This window comes from Clupea harengus, chromosome 2 (genome assembly GCF_900700415.2).
Source record: "Clupea harengus chromosome 2, Ch_v2.0.2, whole genome shotgun sequence".
In the NCBI taxonomy this organism is placed as follows: Eukaryota; Metazoa; Chordata; class Actinopteri; order Clupeiformes; family Clupeidae; genus Clupea; species Clupea harengus.
In genome coordinates this window covers 5,851,666-5,865,370 of record NC_045153.1, presented here as the reverse complement: position 1 = coordinate 5,865,370, position 13,705 = coordinate 5,851,666, and the positions used below count along the sequence as shown (strand labels likewise).

General features: G+C 40.6%; 2 protein-coding genes across 2 annotated transcripts in view; both read left to right on the top strand.

The window, feature by feature from the left end:
• Nucleotides 1-3,696, top strand: part of LOC105895430 (zinc-binding protein A33-like) — an 18,419-nt gene extending 14,723 nt beyond the window's left edge. The window contains exons 7-8 of the mRNA XM_031581383.1: nucleotides 1,207-1,221; nucleotides 3,073-3,696. Of these exons, the coding sequence (XP_031437243.1) occupies nucleotides 1,207-1,221; nucleotides 3,073-3,284 (227 nt within the window). The 3' untranslated portion in view covers nucleotides 3,285-3,696. The remainder of the gene's footprint in view (nucleotides 1-1,206; nucleotides 1,222-3,072) is intronic.
• Nucleotides 3,697-5,541: 1,845 nt separating this feature from the next.
• Nucleotides 5,542-10,074, top strand: LOC105893848 (zinc-binding protein A33-like). Its single transcript, XM_031581375.2, has 6 exons — nucleotides 5,542-6,441; nucleotides 6,811-6,906; nucleotides 7,258-7,443; nucleotides 8,483-8,505; nucleotides 8,591-8,709; nucleotides 9,293-10,074. The coding sequence occupies exons 1-6, from the start codon at nucleotides 6,061-6,063 to the stop codon at nucleotides 9,841-9,843; spliced, it is 1,356 nt and encodes a 451-aa protein (XP_031437235.1). The 5' UTR covers nucleotides 5,542-6,060; the 3' UTR covers nucleotides 9,844-10,074.
• The last annotated feature ends 3,631 nt before the right edge of the window (nucleotides 10,075-13,705 follow it).

Genomic DNA, 13,705 nt, shown 5'->3' with positions numbered 1-13,705 from the left:
TACGTAACGGCCATTTTCTTTGACAGATGGGCCATGAGCAATCCCAGGTGTGTTTACACCTAACTCATCAATATTCATTGTGTAGGGACACTAGTTTTGGAGAAGAAAAGGTTACCTTAAAGTTGCTTATATTTAGCAGTGAAACCACACACACTTTCTGAATGCTAAAATCGCCTATGTCTAGCTAACACCTATGTTTACAAGGTTCAGAGTTCAAAAGTCTCGCCCGAAATCTTTACAACGTGTTTTCGTACAAAGTCTGGGCACCTCTTTAAGTAGGTATTTGTAAGGGTATGTTTACGTTTGATTTAAATATATATATATTTTACTACATTCATTTTACTCTCATGTTGTTATTGCTGAGGTCTTCTAGAATATAATCCTATAAGCCACTTTTGCATCAATGTTTTTGGTTAGGTGAAATATACAAAAACATCAAGGCATGTCAGACTACCTAAAAGAGTGTAACAGGCCTTGGACTAAGTTCAATTACATGCTTTCATTATGTTGTACAAAGACTCAGACCCAGTACACAGAGAAGCAAATCAAGAAAGAGTTTGAGGAGCTTCACCAGTTTCTACGACTTGAAGAGGCATCCAGGATAGCTGCACTGAGGGAGGAAGAGGAGCAGAAGAGTCAGCTGATGAAAGAGACGATTGAGAAGATGAGCAGAGAGAACTCATCTCTTTCAGACACAATCAGAGCCATAGAAGAGAAGATGAAGGCTAATGATATTCTCTTCCTGCAGGTAGGAATCTATCTGTGTGTGTGTCTCAGTCACCCTGACTGACCACTATTTCTACTGACTAAACTAGTGACTAATTATAAATGGACTGCATGTATATAGTGCTTTTCTACTGATAGAGCTCTCAAAGCGCTTTACAGACAAATGCCTCAGACATCTACCCATTCACACACTGATGGCAGAGGCTACTCTACCTCCTGAACCACTATCGCCATGAAAAATGTGACTATGAGAAGTGCTGGACATGGTGTCTGTTTGTTTTAGCATTTGTCTGTGTGTGAGTAAATCATTTACACCATATGAAGCATACATATATGCATGTTGTTTTGTGTGTGTTTGTGTTTTCATGTGTCTCTGTGTGAGTGAGCCTGTGCACGCATGTATGAGCATGCATGTGTATGTGTGTGTGTGTGTGTGTGACTGTGAAGTGGTTAGAGAGTGTTACCTGAGCCCTGTCACAGCTATGGGAACTGGTTTGTCCGAGACCAACTTGCCCGGAGGATGTACTTCTGTCAGTGTGTTAACATTGACCTGAACTCCTGGAATGTAGGGTTTTAATTTCTGCTTGCGTGTTGTAATGTAGTTTGGTCCTGAAGAGTGTTCAACACTCCTTCTGCACTTAGTCTAATGTTTTTAGATGTATTTTATTGTCAAAACTGACAATGTTTCATGTTTTTTCCCCCTTTGTTTCCAGAACTACAAGAACACAGTAGAAAGGTGAGTGATCTGCCTCCTGTCTCTCTCTTCTCTGTGGTTCTGAACCCAAACCCACAGCAGCACTGACTCCTGAATGTTATTCCAGAGCCCAGTGCACACTGCAGGATCCAGAGAGGGTTTCAGGAGCTCTGATCAATGTGGAAAAACACCTGGGCAACCTGAAGTTCAGAGTCTGGGAGAAGATGCAGGAGTTTGTTCAATACAGTGAGTATAGTTAGCATCTCTCTCTCTTTCTGTCTCTCTCTCTCTCTCTCATACACACCCACATGCACACGCACACGCACACAAACACACACACACACACACACACACACACACACACACACACACACACACACACACACAGACACACACACGCTATAACAATAATGATATACACATTTAGTCAGCCCTTAGGTTATCAGGAATTGGTCTTGTGCATTATATCATTTTATTATATAGCTCCTCAGAATGTTTCAGGAAGTTCCATTGAATTGAAGGGTCACCCCAACGTTCGGAGGTCCAATATTTCTTTATAATGACCGCTGAAAAAAATGTATGACTGCTGTTATTGGCAACGGGTTTTGTGATTCTGATTCTCATACAAACAGCTTATGTTGCGAATTAATAATAACATATAAATATAATAATAGCAGGCCTACAAACACACAAACACACGCACACACACACACACACACACACACACACACACTATTTTTTAGGACCTAGCAATGTACTCTACAGCACCCCTTAAACCACCAGTGCTATCTGGGAGCACTTTACAACCAGCCCAGCTGATGGGCCTAACATCAGCTGCCAATTGTACAAGGCCACAATAATAAGGCAGGGATGTGAAACACCTAACATCAGTAATGCATAACCATATGCATCTCAAACATCCCTTTGTGACCCTGTCTGCCCAGGCCCAGGCGGTGTGGTTCACTGTACACAGACAAGCTGGGGGGTTCAGACAGTTTATGAAACTTACATTAAAATATTTAAAAAGAGAGACGAAAAGTACAGCACGAGGATGTGGAAAAATGTTTAAAAATTAATAACATAAAATACATACAATAAATACATAAAATAAATCAACGTGATGCTTTGAAAGCACACCAATCGGCATCACCAATAAATAATAGGCAAAACAAATACACCATGTGCCTGACAAAGACAGATTATTTTGATGGTTTAACGGATAAAAATACAGATACAGATAATGTCCTCTAGTTTGTATATGTGTATGTATCTCTTTTTGTGTGCTCTTTCCACCTTAACCATTTGTGTTTCTCACTCTGCAGCTCCTGTGACTCTGGATCCCAAAACTGCACATCCACAACTCATCCTGTCTGAGGATCTGACCAGTGTGAGACATCGTGATGAGTGGCAGCAGCTTCCTGATAACCCAGAGAGATTTGATACGTGTCTCTGTGTCCTGGGCTCTGAGGGCTTTAACTCAGGGATTTACTGCTGGGATGTGGAGGTTGGAGAGAACACATGGTGGGATGTGGGTGTGATGACAGAGTCTCTTCAGAGGAAGGGAAACTTTCGCAGAATGAGTGGACGGTGGTTTGTGTGGTATGAAGATGGCAAATATAAAGCACGTTCTCCACCACAGCCCTCCACTCTCCTCACAGTGAAGCAGAAACTCCAGAGGATCAGAGTGCAGCTGGACTGGGACAGAGGAGAGCTGTCATTCTCTAACCCTGATAATAACACACATCTACACACTTTCACACACACTTTCACTGAGAAAGTGTTTCCATACTTAAATGGCGGTAAGATCTCTCCTTTGAGGATCTTACCAGTGAAGGCCTCAGTAACAGAGGAGCAGTTCAGATAGAGCTGAATTTCCCTTTGTCAAGTTAATGATGACTTGCTGTTAATATGTCCCCATTCATTATGAATTCTGAATGACTTGGTACTATGGTTAGTTGCCTTAAGAATATCCAGAGGTGTCACATGATCTGAAGCAAATATTCCAAATTGAAGGACATATATCCTGGACAGAAATGTATTACAAATGATATTCCTACCGACATTAATAATTACTTGCTTTTATTTTCCAAACTTTGTGGGAGGTTGGTGAAATGTAGTCATGTTTTTAAGTTGTCTACAATCTGTTGAATAACTGTGGTCCATGAGACAGTGGAACAGAACAGTTTGAGCTTCAGTCTGATCCGACTCCTAGGACTGTTCAAACAGAAACACTGATGACTAAAATCAAATAAAAGTTGCTTCAACTGGCTTGTCAATTGTATTACGTTTTTATTTACATTTACATTTAGTCATTTAGCAGACGCTTTTGTTTATATGATCATTTTTTATTTATATCATTATTGTAGTACCATCACTATGGTTCTGACTGCTACACCACTGAACCGTGGCAAAATCTTGTGCAACACTATTCCTAGAAGAAAACAGTCATTAAAAAGTAAGAGGGATATTGATCTGGAGGTAAATGTAGGATATTTGATACAGTTTAGAACATTCAAAGTTTCTGTGGTGCCATTTATGATTTTCCCCATCGATGAATCCCATAATACCAACATGTGAACCTATAATCACAAAAAGGAAGTACAGTACCAAACTCTCTCTGATTACCAAACTTCCTGTGAATATCAGACCATTTATGCATTTCTCCAGCCAACTGAGTCTGTCCTGGTCCAGACGCACCAGTACGCTTTAAATCAGATGAATTAATTAATCCATCCACATTTCCCATGCCTTGTGGTTACATGAAAGTAAGTGTATGTGTGTGTGTGTGTGTGTGTGTGTGTGTGTGTGTGTGTGTGTGTGTGTGTGTGTGAATGTGTGTGCGCATGCGCGTGCATGTTTGTGCATGTTTGGAACCTGCTCTTCCAGACCCCTCTCTCTGACTCACCTTTCCTGAATCAGAAAGTAAAGGTCAGTGACAGACGGACGCTGTTTTCAACCTGTCCGACTACTCCGGTATATGGGAATTTGTGGGAAAAATATCAAGGAATACTTTGTGTTTGTGTTCGTGTTTGTGTTTGTGTAGCAAATAAGAGATATACATGTATTGTTCTTTCTCCTTATCTTTTATACTAATTTCTTATGTGTGTAGTCAGTAGCCAATCAGCAGGTTGGAATACAGGTGAACAGGAACTGTTCTGACTACAGGAAGTAGTCAGAGACCGGTGAACGGTGAGGATGTGAGTGGAGCTGCCAGACTGCAGAATTGGAAGACTGAACTATTGATTTAATGCACAATATAGTTTTAAGTTAGCGACGCAAAGTGATTGCCTTCCGGCCTTTGGAGTGTGTAGCCTTTAAGACGATAGGAAGGAGCAGTGCACCGGCTAAGGGAAGAAGTGACAATCGCGTTGGATTGTGTTCGCTGTTCTTGGATCCTTTTTGCGGCCGAGTTCGACAGTTCCCTGCCAACCAGAGACTGCTCCAGCGACCGAGTGAAAACTAAAGGGAAGACTTGAGGTGAAGTAACCTGAGTTTGTGTTATTTAACAGTATGCTATAGTGAAGAGAAACCATTGTGTTACCCGCGAATGCGACGAAGCGATAACTCCGCCTTTTTTTAAACAGAAGATTTTTGTTAGTTGATTTGTCACTTTGTTACATGCTTGGACGAAGACATTGTTTGACCAGCCTATTTGCTTTGATACTTCATCATTTTTCCTATGGACTGAGTCTGAACAAGATTTGAGTATTTTGCTCGGGGCTGAATCGTAGAACTCCTGAAGTAACTCCGTACCCTAACCCTAACGGACACTTCCACTTGGAACTGAGTATTTTTCTTATTGTTTGGAACATTTCTGTTTAAAACAACTATTGGGTGAGAGGACACTGGTCAGTGACATTAATTGTCTTTGGTGACAGCTGTTCATTTGCTGTAAAGTTACATTGTTTAGAATCTGAATTTAAATGTCATTCAAGTCAATGTTATGGTATCATAGCTTAGGCTAATGCATTGATCCCATACAAGTTCTCTTCAATACCTTGAAACGGTGAATGAAAGGGGTTTCATTTCAATTTATTTAGATTCATATGTTAAATCATATCTGAGCGCTCAGGTTTAGTAAGTTGGCCAACAATAGTGGTAACAGGTTTGAATAACTATACACTTTGTATTTGTTTTATTTTCCCAATTGATTTAGTATAATAAATCACCACACACTTTCAACTTTTAAACTATTGCTTATACTATGAAGTTCTTGATCTTCTCTGAAGTAGGGGCGTCTCATCCTCTGCCAGTAGAGTATGGTAGTTAGGGGAAATACAGGGTAAGTTGCACACACAGACACTTATGCTTGTATTCTGTCCTTTAGGTCATCACTGTGACATGTCCAAATCCTAAAGCCTAAACTATTATATTCGTTTCTTGAAGGCAGATTAGGCTTGAGACTAGTAGGCCTAGGGGTTAGGGACTCCGATCCTTTGATCTCCAGCCTTTCAGGGAAGTTATTTCAGGTCCTGTTCGCTACATTTGTGTCTGTGTCCGTGTTTGTGATCAAAATCCTGGAGAGGTTTGAGCAAAAAAAAGACAGTAGATTTATGAAACCAGTGAAAGTGGAAGTTAAGATTGTCAACTTGCCAAAACAAAAGGGAAGCTATTACTTGAAAAACATTTAGTCTTGGAAAATGGCCTCCAAGCTAGAAGAGGATCTCTGCTGTCCTGTCTGCTGTGACGTCTTCAAGGATCCTGTCATCCTGACCTGTGCTCACAGCTTCTGTAAAGCCTGTCTGCAGCAGTTCTGGGGAACCAAAGAATCCAGAGAATGTCCAGTCTGCAGGAGGACGTTATCAAAGAATATCCCTCTTCCAAATCTGGCTTTAAGGAACCTGTGTGAGACCTTCGTACAGGAGAGAGATTATACACAAATGTTCTGCAAAGGGCACAAGCGGAAATTCGAGCTCCTCTGTCTAGATGATCAACAGCTTGTGTGCCTGGTGTGTCGAGACTCAAAATTACACAAAAACCACAGCTTCAGTCCTACTGGAGAAGCAGCATCTGAGATGAAGGTAAGGCTCTTTGGTCATCGACTATCAGCAGAGCAGCATCTTCTTGCATGTCCTCCCCCTCTCTACAGTAGATGCCACTGTTCCCTATGACCTCCTTCACACAAACAGCGTTCACTTTATTGTCAAGCCCTAAAGAAGACTTTCAACACTGAAGTTCCAGCTTGCTGCTCAGATAATGAGATGATTATATGTTTTAATAATAATACAAATTTGTCTCAGCCATATTCACAGGATTGCATAAATATATTTATAGTATGATTACACATATGTGCACACACACACACACTCTCAGGTCTGTGGATAATGATTGGTTGTTGTATGATAATGGAGTTAGTATGCACGCCACACTAAAGTGATCCATTCATTTAGGAGGAGCTCAAGGTCAAACTGCAGCCTCTACAGGAGAAGCTGAAGACCTTTGAGAAAGCTAAGATCACCTGTGATAAAACAGCTCAATGCATTAAGGTTAGTGTGATTTACTGTGATGTCCAACACTATTACTGTTACTAATATGATGGTGAAGTTTCTATTATTATTATAATTCATTTTTCAGACATGAAAATTACCTTTTTTAGCCTAGTGCGCTACTTTGTACAAACTGTTTTAACAAATGAACTCACTGCAAGATTCCAAATGCAAATGTTTACTGCTACTTCTTCGAATTGAATTACATTCTTTCATTATGTTGCTTTTATCTATTATGAACCAATATAGCCTTGGAAGTGTGAAAAACACACTATCCTTGTGTGATGTTGATATAATTCTACTCAGACTCAGACCCAGCACACAGAGGAGCAGATCAAGGAGGAGTTTGAGGAGCTTCACCAGTTTCTACGAGATGAAGAGGCGGCCAGGTTAGCTGCACTGAGGGAGGAAGAGGAGCAGAAGAGACAGGTGATGAAGGAGAAGATTGAGAAGATGAGCAGAGAGATCTCATCTCTTACAGACACAATCAGAGCCATAGAAGAGGAGATGGGAGCTGATGACATCACATTCCTGCGGGTGAGAAGTATCCACTGTCTGTTTAATGCAGGGGTCTCAAACTCCCGGCCCGACAAGCGATTTCATCCGGCCCCCCGGCTCCGCAGAATGTTGTAAAAAGTTCGATTGATTTGAATGGGCTACCCCAATGTTTACCGCTGCCATTGGCTATGGGTTTTGTGCTTCTAATTCACATCCTTCATATCATTCCGCAAGTAGTCCAGTCATTTAACGTAATGCAAACGTGTGAATGAAGTCAGCAGGTAATGGGTTGCTACGCAACACCTGAAACTTTAAAGTTCTATTTGCGTGAAGAACTATACAGAAGTCACTATGCAGAAGTCACGAAATGGCGACAAAATCATTAAAAATAGGTATTTTGGAGTAATGGCTTCTATCGTTTTGACAAGTAACCAAATAATTACCAGGAAAATGTATAGTCCGGCGGTCATTATCGGAAAATAAATCTAACTGTGTGTCAAAGGCAAACGTTTTAGTGCGTATACTGTGGCTCTGGACGAGTGTACTGACATAAATGATAATGCTCAGCTCGTGATTTATTTCTGCATGGTTAACAACCAGTTTGAAGTGACAGAGAAATTACTTTGTGTAAAATCTGCCGTACCACAAGTTAGGATATATCTGAGCAACTGTGTGACGCAATTGAGCATGCTGGTTTGTCATGAAAGGCACTCCGAGGAATAACAACAGACGGTGCACCATCAATGATCAGCATATCAGTAAACTATTAATTTTAGATCACTATAGATGGAAAGATGCTGTATTTTGGCAAACAAGTGAAATTATACACTTGGAATACATTTATTTTATAAAATAAAATAATTTTTTGATAGGCAAGCCAACAGATAAAAAAAATCTGTCCCCCCACTGAGCAGACTGGATGCTAATCGCCTCCCCAGTAATTTGAGTTTGAGACCCCTGGTATAGTGACTCTTAAGATCTGATTAATAGTTTTGTTGATAACATCTCTGTTGTTAAGATACATTGGTGAGAACAACAGGAAGTGTTTTGATAATATTTCCCCTTTGCCATTTGACAGAACTACAAGAGCACAGTAGAAAGGTGAGTGATCTGCCTCCTGTCTCTCTCTTCTCTGTGGTTCTGAACCCAAACCCACAGCAGCACTGACTCCTGAATGTTATTCCAGAGCCCAGTGCACACTGCAGGATCCAGAGAGGGTTTCAGGAGCTCTGATCAATGTGGCAAAACACCTGGGCAACCTGAAGTTCAGAGTCTGGGAGAAGATGCAGGAGACTGTCCAATACAGTAAGTCACACACACACAAACACACACACACAAACACACAGAGAGAAAACATGATCGACGAGACATCAAACGATTTTACATGATTTGGAGTGGAATGGAAGATGCATCATTCAGTTCAATGAAGGCACATTTGACACACACATTTCAACACATTTAGAATATAGAGAACACCCCCATGTGCTTTGAAATAGATGCCGCAGAGACAGTTAAGAAAATACCTGAAGTAGAGAGAAGCTTCAACAGAAATGTGGATGGATGGTTGGATGGCCTCATTGCCATCCTGCCATTACACTTGGTCACACCACACCACTATTAATAATGAGAATAGAGACCACAGAGATTGTTGGCAAAATGATGAGGTGGATGCTTCAATAGACGGACGGGAAAACGGACAGATCACCCCCTATGAGTAAACTCCTGCACAGCTGTGATTTCTTTATACTGATGACTAAAGAGCATTTCACTGTTACTACTTCTCCTGCCTTTACACTTGGTAACACCACTAATAATAATGGCCATCATTCACATCCTTATCACACATCACTCAGTGTTCAGCTCATGTGTGTGTTCTTTCTCTCTGCAGCTCCTGTGACTCTGGATCCCAACACTGCAGACCCACGTCTCATCCTGTCTGAGGATCTGACCAGTGTGACATACAGAACTGAGAGGCAGCAGCTTCCTGATAACCCAGAGAGATTTGATAAGTATGCCAGTGTCCTGGGCTCTGAGGGCTTTAACTCAGGGACACACTGCTGGGATGTGGAGGTTGGAGAGATTCCATTGTGGAATGTGGGTGTGATGACAGAGTCTCATCAGAGGAAGGGAAACTTTACCTCCATGAGTGGACTGTGGTATTTGTGTTATAATAATGGTAGATATAGAGCACGTTCTACCCCACAGCCCTACACTCTCTTCACAGTGAAGCAGAAACTCCAGAGGATCAGAGTGCAGCTGGACTGGGACAGAGGAGAGCTGTCATTTTCTGACCCTGATAATAACACACATCTACACACTCTCACACACACTTTCACTGAGAGAGTGTTTCCATACTTTGCTATTGGCTGTAAACTCTCTCCTTTGAGGATCTTACCAGTGAGAGCTTCAGTGAAAGTACAGCTGCATAGCAAGAGATGATGTCACTTCCTTTTGCCAGGTTAATAATGACTTGTTCCTGGTGTTAAAATGTCCTCATGCATTATGATTTCTGAATGACCTGTTCTGTGGCTACTGCCGTAACTCATTAAAGTGTATGGGTTGTGCTGAGTGTACAGTTTAATTCATCATGATTTTCTAAAGAGAATAATCCTTCATATTTTTTTTCTAAACACAAACGATGTTGGTGAATTTTACCAACAACAAACACAAACGCTGATGAGAAAAAACATTCTGTTTGAATGGGCTTGTCAATTGTAGGATTCCTTCTTTTTTTTCTTGAATGATGCGCCTTGAGACAATTTTATTGTTTTGTCGCTATATAAATAAAACTGAATCGAATTGAATAGGCCAATATTGTCTTTCATCTTTTATGTCATTTGCTTAGAGCTGAGGCTAATACAAACACTGATGCTGAGACTTGCATTCCTCTGTTAAGTTATTTCATTTGCATAGAAGTCTGTTTTTATTTGTTGTTGTTTCATCGTGGAGAAATGTGCAAGAAAGGCTTTGGTCTGGGTATTTATGCAGCACATCAGGTAGAGTGCTGAATGCCAACAGTGCCCCTACTGGCGGGTGCAGAGTAGTGCCTGCAGGTATGACCTTGGAAATGATAAACCCACGCAGGAATGCTGAAAACCTGAAGAGACATGAAGCTATTTACTGAAAAAGATAAGGTTACTGGATTTTATTAATGTTTTATCTATATCCACAAATATGAACATATTAAAAGTATGAGTAAATGTATGGATATCATTATTCAAATTAATTTCATTTTTTTCAGTAATTAAATGATAAAACCTTTTTAAGCTTCTTTTTAAAAGCACTTGGTCCTCTATATGGTATTGTTTTAACACATTGTAAAATACAACAGTCTGAAATGAATAAATTCAGAGAAAATATTAATAAATAGTTTCATAAAACAGTGACGCTATGTGAAGTAGCTTATACTGGGTTAAAGACAGATGTCCACGAGTGAAGGTCAAAGGTCATGATGTCACAACAGCTTAAAACCTGGAAAAAAAGAATAAACCTACACAGGATTTACTTTTTGGCTAGCAGAATATCAACACAACTTCAAAAATGAAAAACAGAATTTGTTATGAATTGACCTGGTATGGATTGAATAGCTTGAATGGGAGATGCTACAACATGACTTTGTACAGTACGCAGTTGCCGAAGCAGAGCACCAAGAAGATGGATATACTGCATGTGCACATCAGAAAATGATTTAGAAAATGAATATAATATACGTTACTACAAAAAGCTGTATTCACAAATGATTCACACATATTTATGAAATACGAACCCCTCAGAGCCCTGCCACCTGAGGAGAACACACACACACACACACACACTCACACAGTAGAGAAGTAGTCACCCCACCCGGACTTGAACGCGGGTCTACAGGGTGCCAAACCTGCACTCTGACCGCAACGCCAAAGAGCCAGGCTCGGGTCAGAGCACATACTCAGTCATGTGTTGTGACGGCACTCCGTCACACACACATACTCCCACACGCACACGTTTTGCCATGCGTATCCCATAAAACAGGCGTGGTTGATACGATCTGATTAAGTGAAAGTCAGATAGCGAAGTCAGATTTAATTGGCCGTAGGGGTCAACCAAACAAAAGAAAGGTGGGAGTGACCGAATTTAAAAAGATAAAAGCGCCATTCATACCGTAAGTTTATCCATGGAGAATCTTCTGTTGAAAGCTTAGAGCCTTTCAATAAAGAATCCACAGATGTGCGCATTTGGCATCTCGTCCACTGATTGCGAAATCTTGAAGAAGTTGCAACACCTTTTTTGATCCACATGATGCTTCCATGAAGGGGTTTCAAATGTCATACCTCTTTCTCTCTCTCACACTCTCTCTCGGTCCTTTTATCTCTCTCTGTCTTTCTCTCTCTTTCTCTCTCCCTGTCCTGTTACCTCTCTTTCCCTCTCTCTGTCCTTTTTTCTCTCTTTCTCTCTCTCTATATATATATATACAGTATGTATATACAGTATATATACATCAGGTAAAATAAGTATTGAACACATCACCATTTTTCTCAGTAAATATATTTCTTAGGGTGCTATTGACATGACATTTTCACCAGATGTTTATACAACCCAAGTAATCCATACAGAAACCAAAACAAATAAGTTCAGAAATTAAGTAATGTGTAATAATGTGAAATGACACAGGGAAAGACCCGGAGCTGTATATTTATATATATGTGTGTGTGTGTGTGTGTGTGTGTGTGTGTGTGTGTGTGTGTCCTATCAAAATAAAGCCATGATGTTCTAAGGAGTAGTGGTGGTGAACATGGCGTAGGGATTCACAGAGCTCAACAGACTGTTGGCACAATAGCAACATAATCATCCTGTTTAGTCATGTTGTTTTTCAGTGACAAGCTACATCGCAAATGAACAATCCTTATTGGATAGTGTGTTTGACTGACAGCTCTACCTCTTCTGTGATTGGCCACAGCGAGGAAGGCCTCTCTTGGGCAGTGTGGTTCTGCAGGCGCTGGTAGCGGACTCCACTTATAGATGACGGAGTTCTCCTCCCCTCCCCCTTCACTGCTAGAGGAGTTAGTCACCACCAGGAAGCTCTGCAGTCGAGCAGAATGGCAAAGGAAGTGGTTGAGCTCTACACACACACACATGCACACACTCACACGCACGCAACATACATGCACATGCCCACACACACACACACACACACACACACACACACACACACACACACACACACACACACACACACACACACACACACACAGACACACACACACACACACACACACACACACACACACACACACACACACACAGACACACGCACAGGAAGCGGTTAAGCTGGTGGAGACTGGTTCTGTATCCACCATGCCGTGTTGAGAGCAGGGTTAGAGTTCCCCTCAGTAACTCAGTCAGTGAAGCAAGGGGCTAAAACTCCACTGTCATGCGTTTGATTGACAGGTTCCAGACTGTTCATATGTATAAAATGATTGACAGGTTCCAGACTGTTCATATGTATGAAATGATTGACAGGTTCCAGACTGTTCATATGTATAAAATGATTGACAGGTTCCAGACTGTTCATATGTATAAAATGATTGACAGGTTCCATCCTGTACAAATGTTGGAAATGATTGACAGGTTCCATCCTGTACAAATGTTGGAAATGATTGACAGGTTCCAGGCTGTTCATATGTATAAAATGATTGATAGGTTCCATACTGTACATATGTATGAAATGATTGACAGGCTCCGTACTGTACATGTATATAATGCATACCTTGCCAGTGCGGCCCACTGCTATGGATGAAAGTGTCAAGTGCTAAGTGACTGACTATGAATGTTAGGCCTCTGAGTCCCAGGAAGCACATAGTGTGTATATATATATAGTATATATATACAGTATATAAAGTGTATATATATAAGTACATAAAGCCCTATAGTTTTAAGGCATGATGTTACATAGTGACCCCTCCTGGTGTAAGTATCTGCTAAAAATCAGTCGTAAAGTAAACACATTCGTTACTCAAGTAGAAGTATTGATACTGGAGTTTAAAAAGACTGGTAAAAGTTGAAGTATCGATTTAACCTCTTTACTCAAGTAAAAGTAAAAAAGTACAGGCTCTAAAATTTACTTAAAGTATAAAAGTAAAAAGTAACCTTAATAAAAAAATAAAAACATTTAGCTAAACTAGTTGGACTTAATATAATTGACACGACTGTAAGAAATAGAAGCTTAATTTAATAGCTGATGAGTGCTACATGGAGCCCAAGACATGGTAAAAAATGTCATACAAAAATATAATAATGCTGTCAAAGACAACAAACTCGAAGA

Bases quoted from the DNA above. Each gene is read 5' to 3' on its own strand.
- LOC105893848 (XM_031581375.2), top strand. From the start codon at position 6,061: ATGGCCTCCAAGCTAGAAGAGGATCTCTGCTGTCCTGTCTGCTGTGAC. The intron at 6,442-6,810 runs GTAAGGCTCTTT...CCATTCATTTAG, and splicing joins AAGCAGCATCTGAGATGAAG to GAGGAGCTCAAGGTCAAACT. The intron at 8,710-9,292 runs GTAAGTCACACA...TTCTCTCTGCAG, and splicing joins GCAGGAGACTGTCCAATACA to CTCCTGTGACTCTGGATCCC.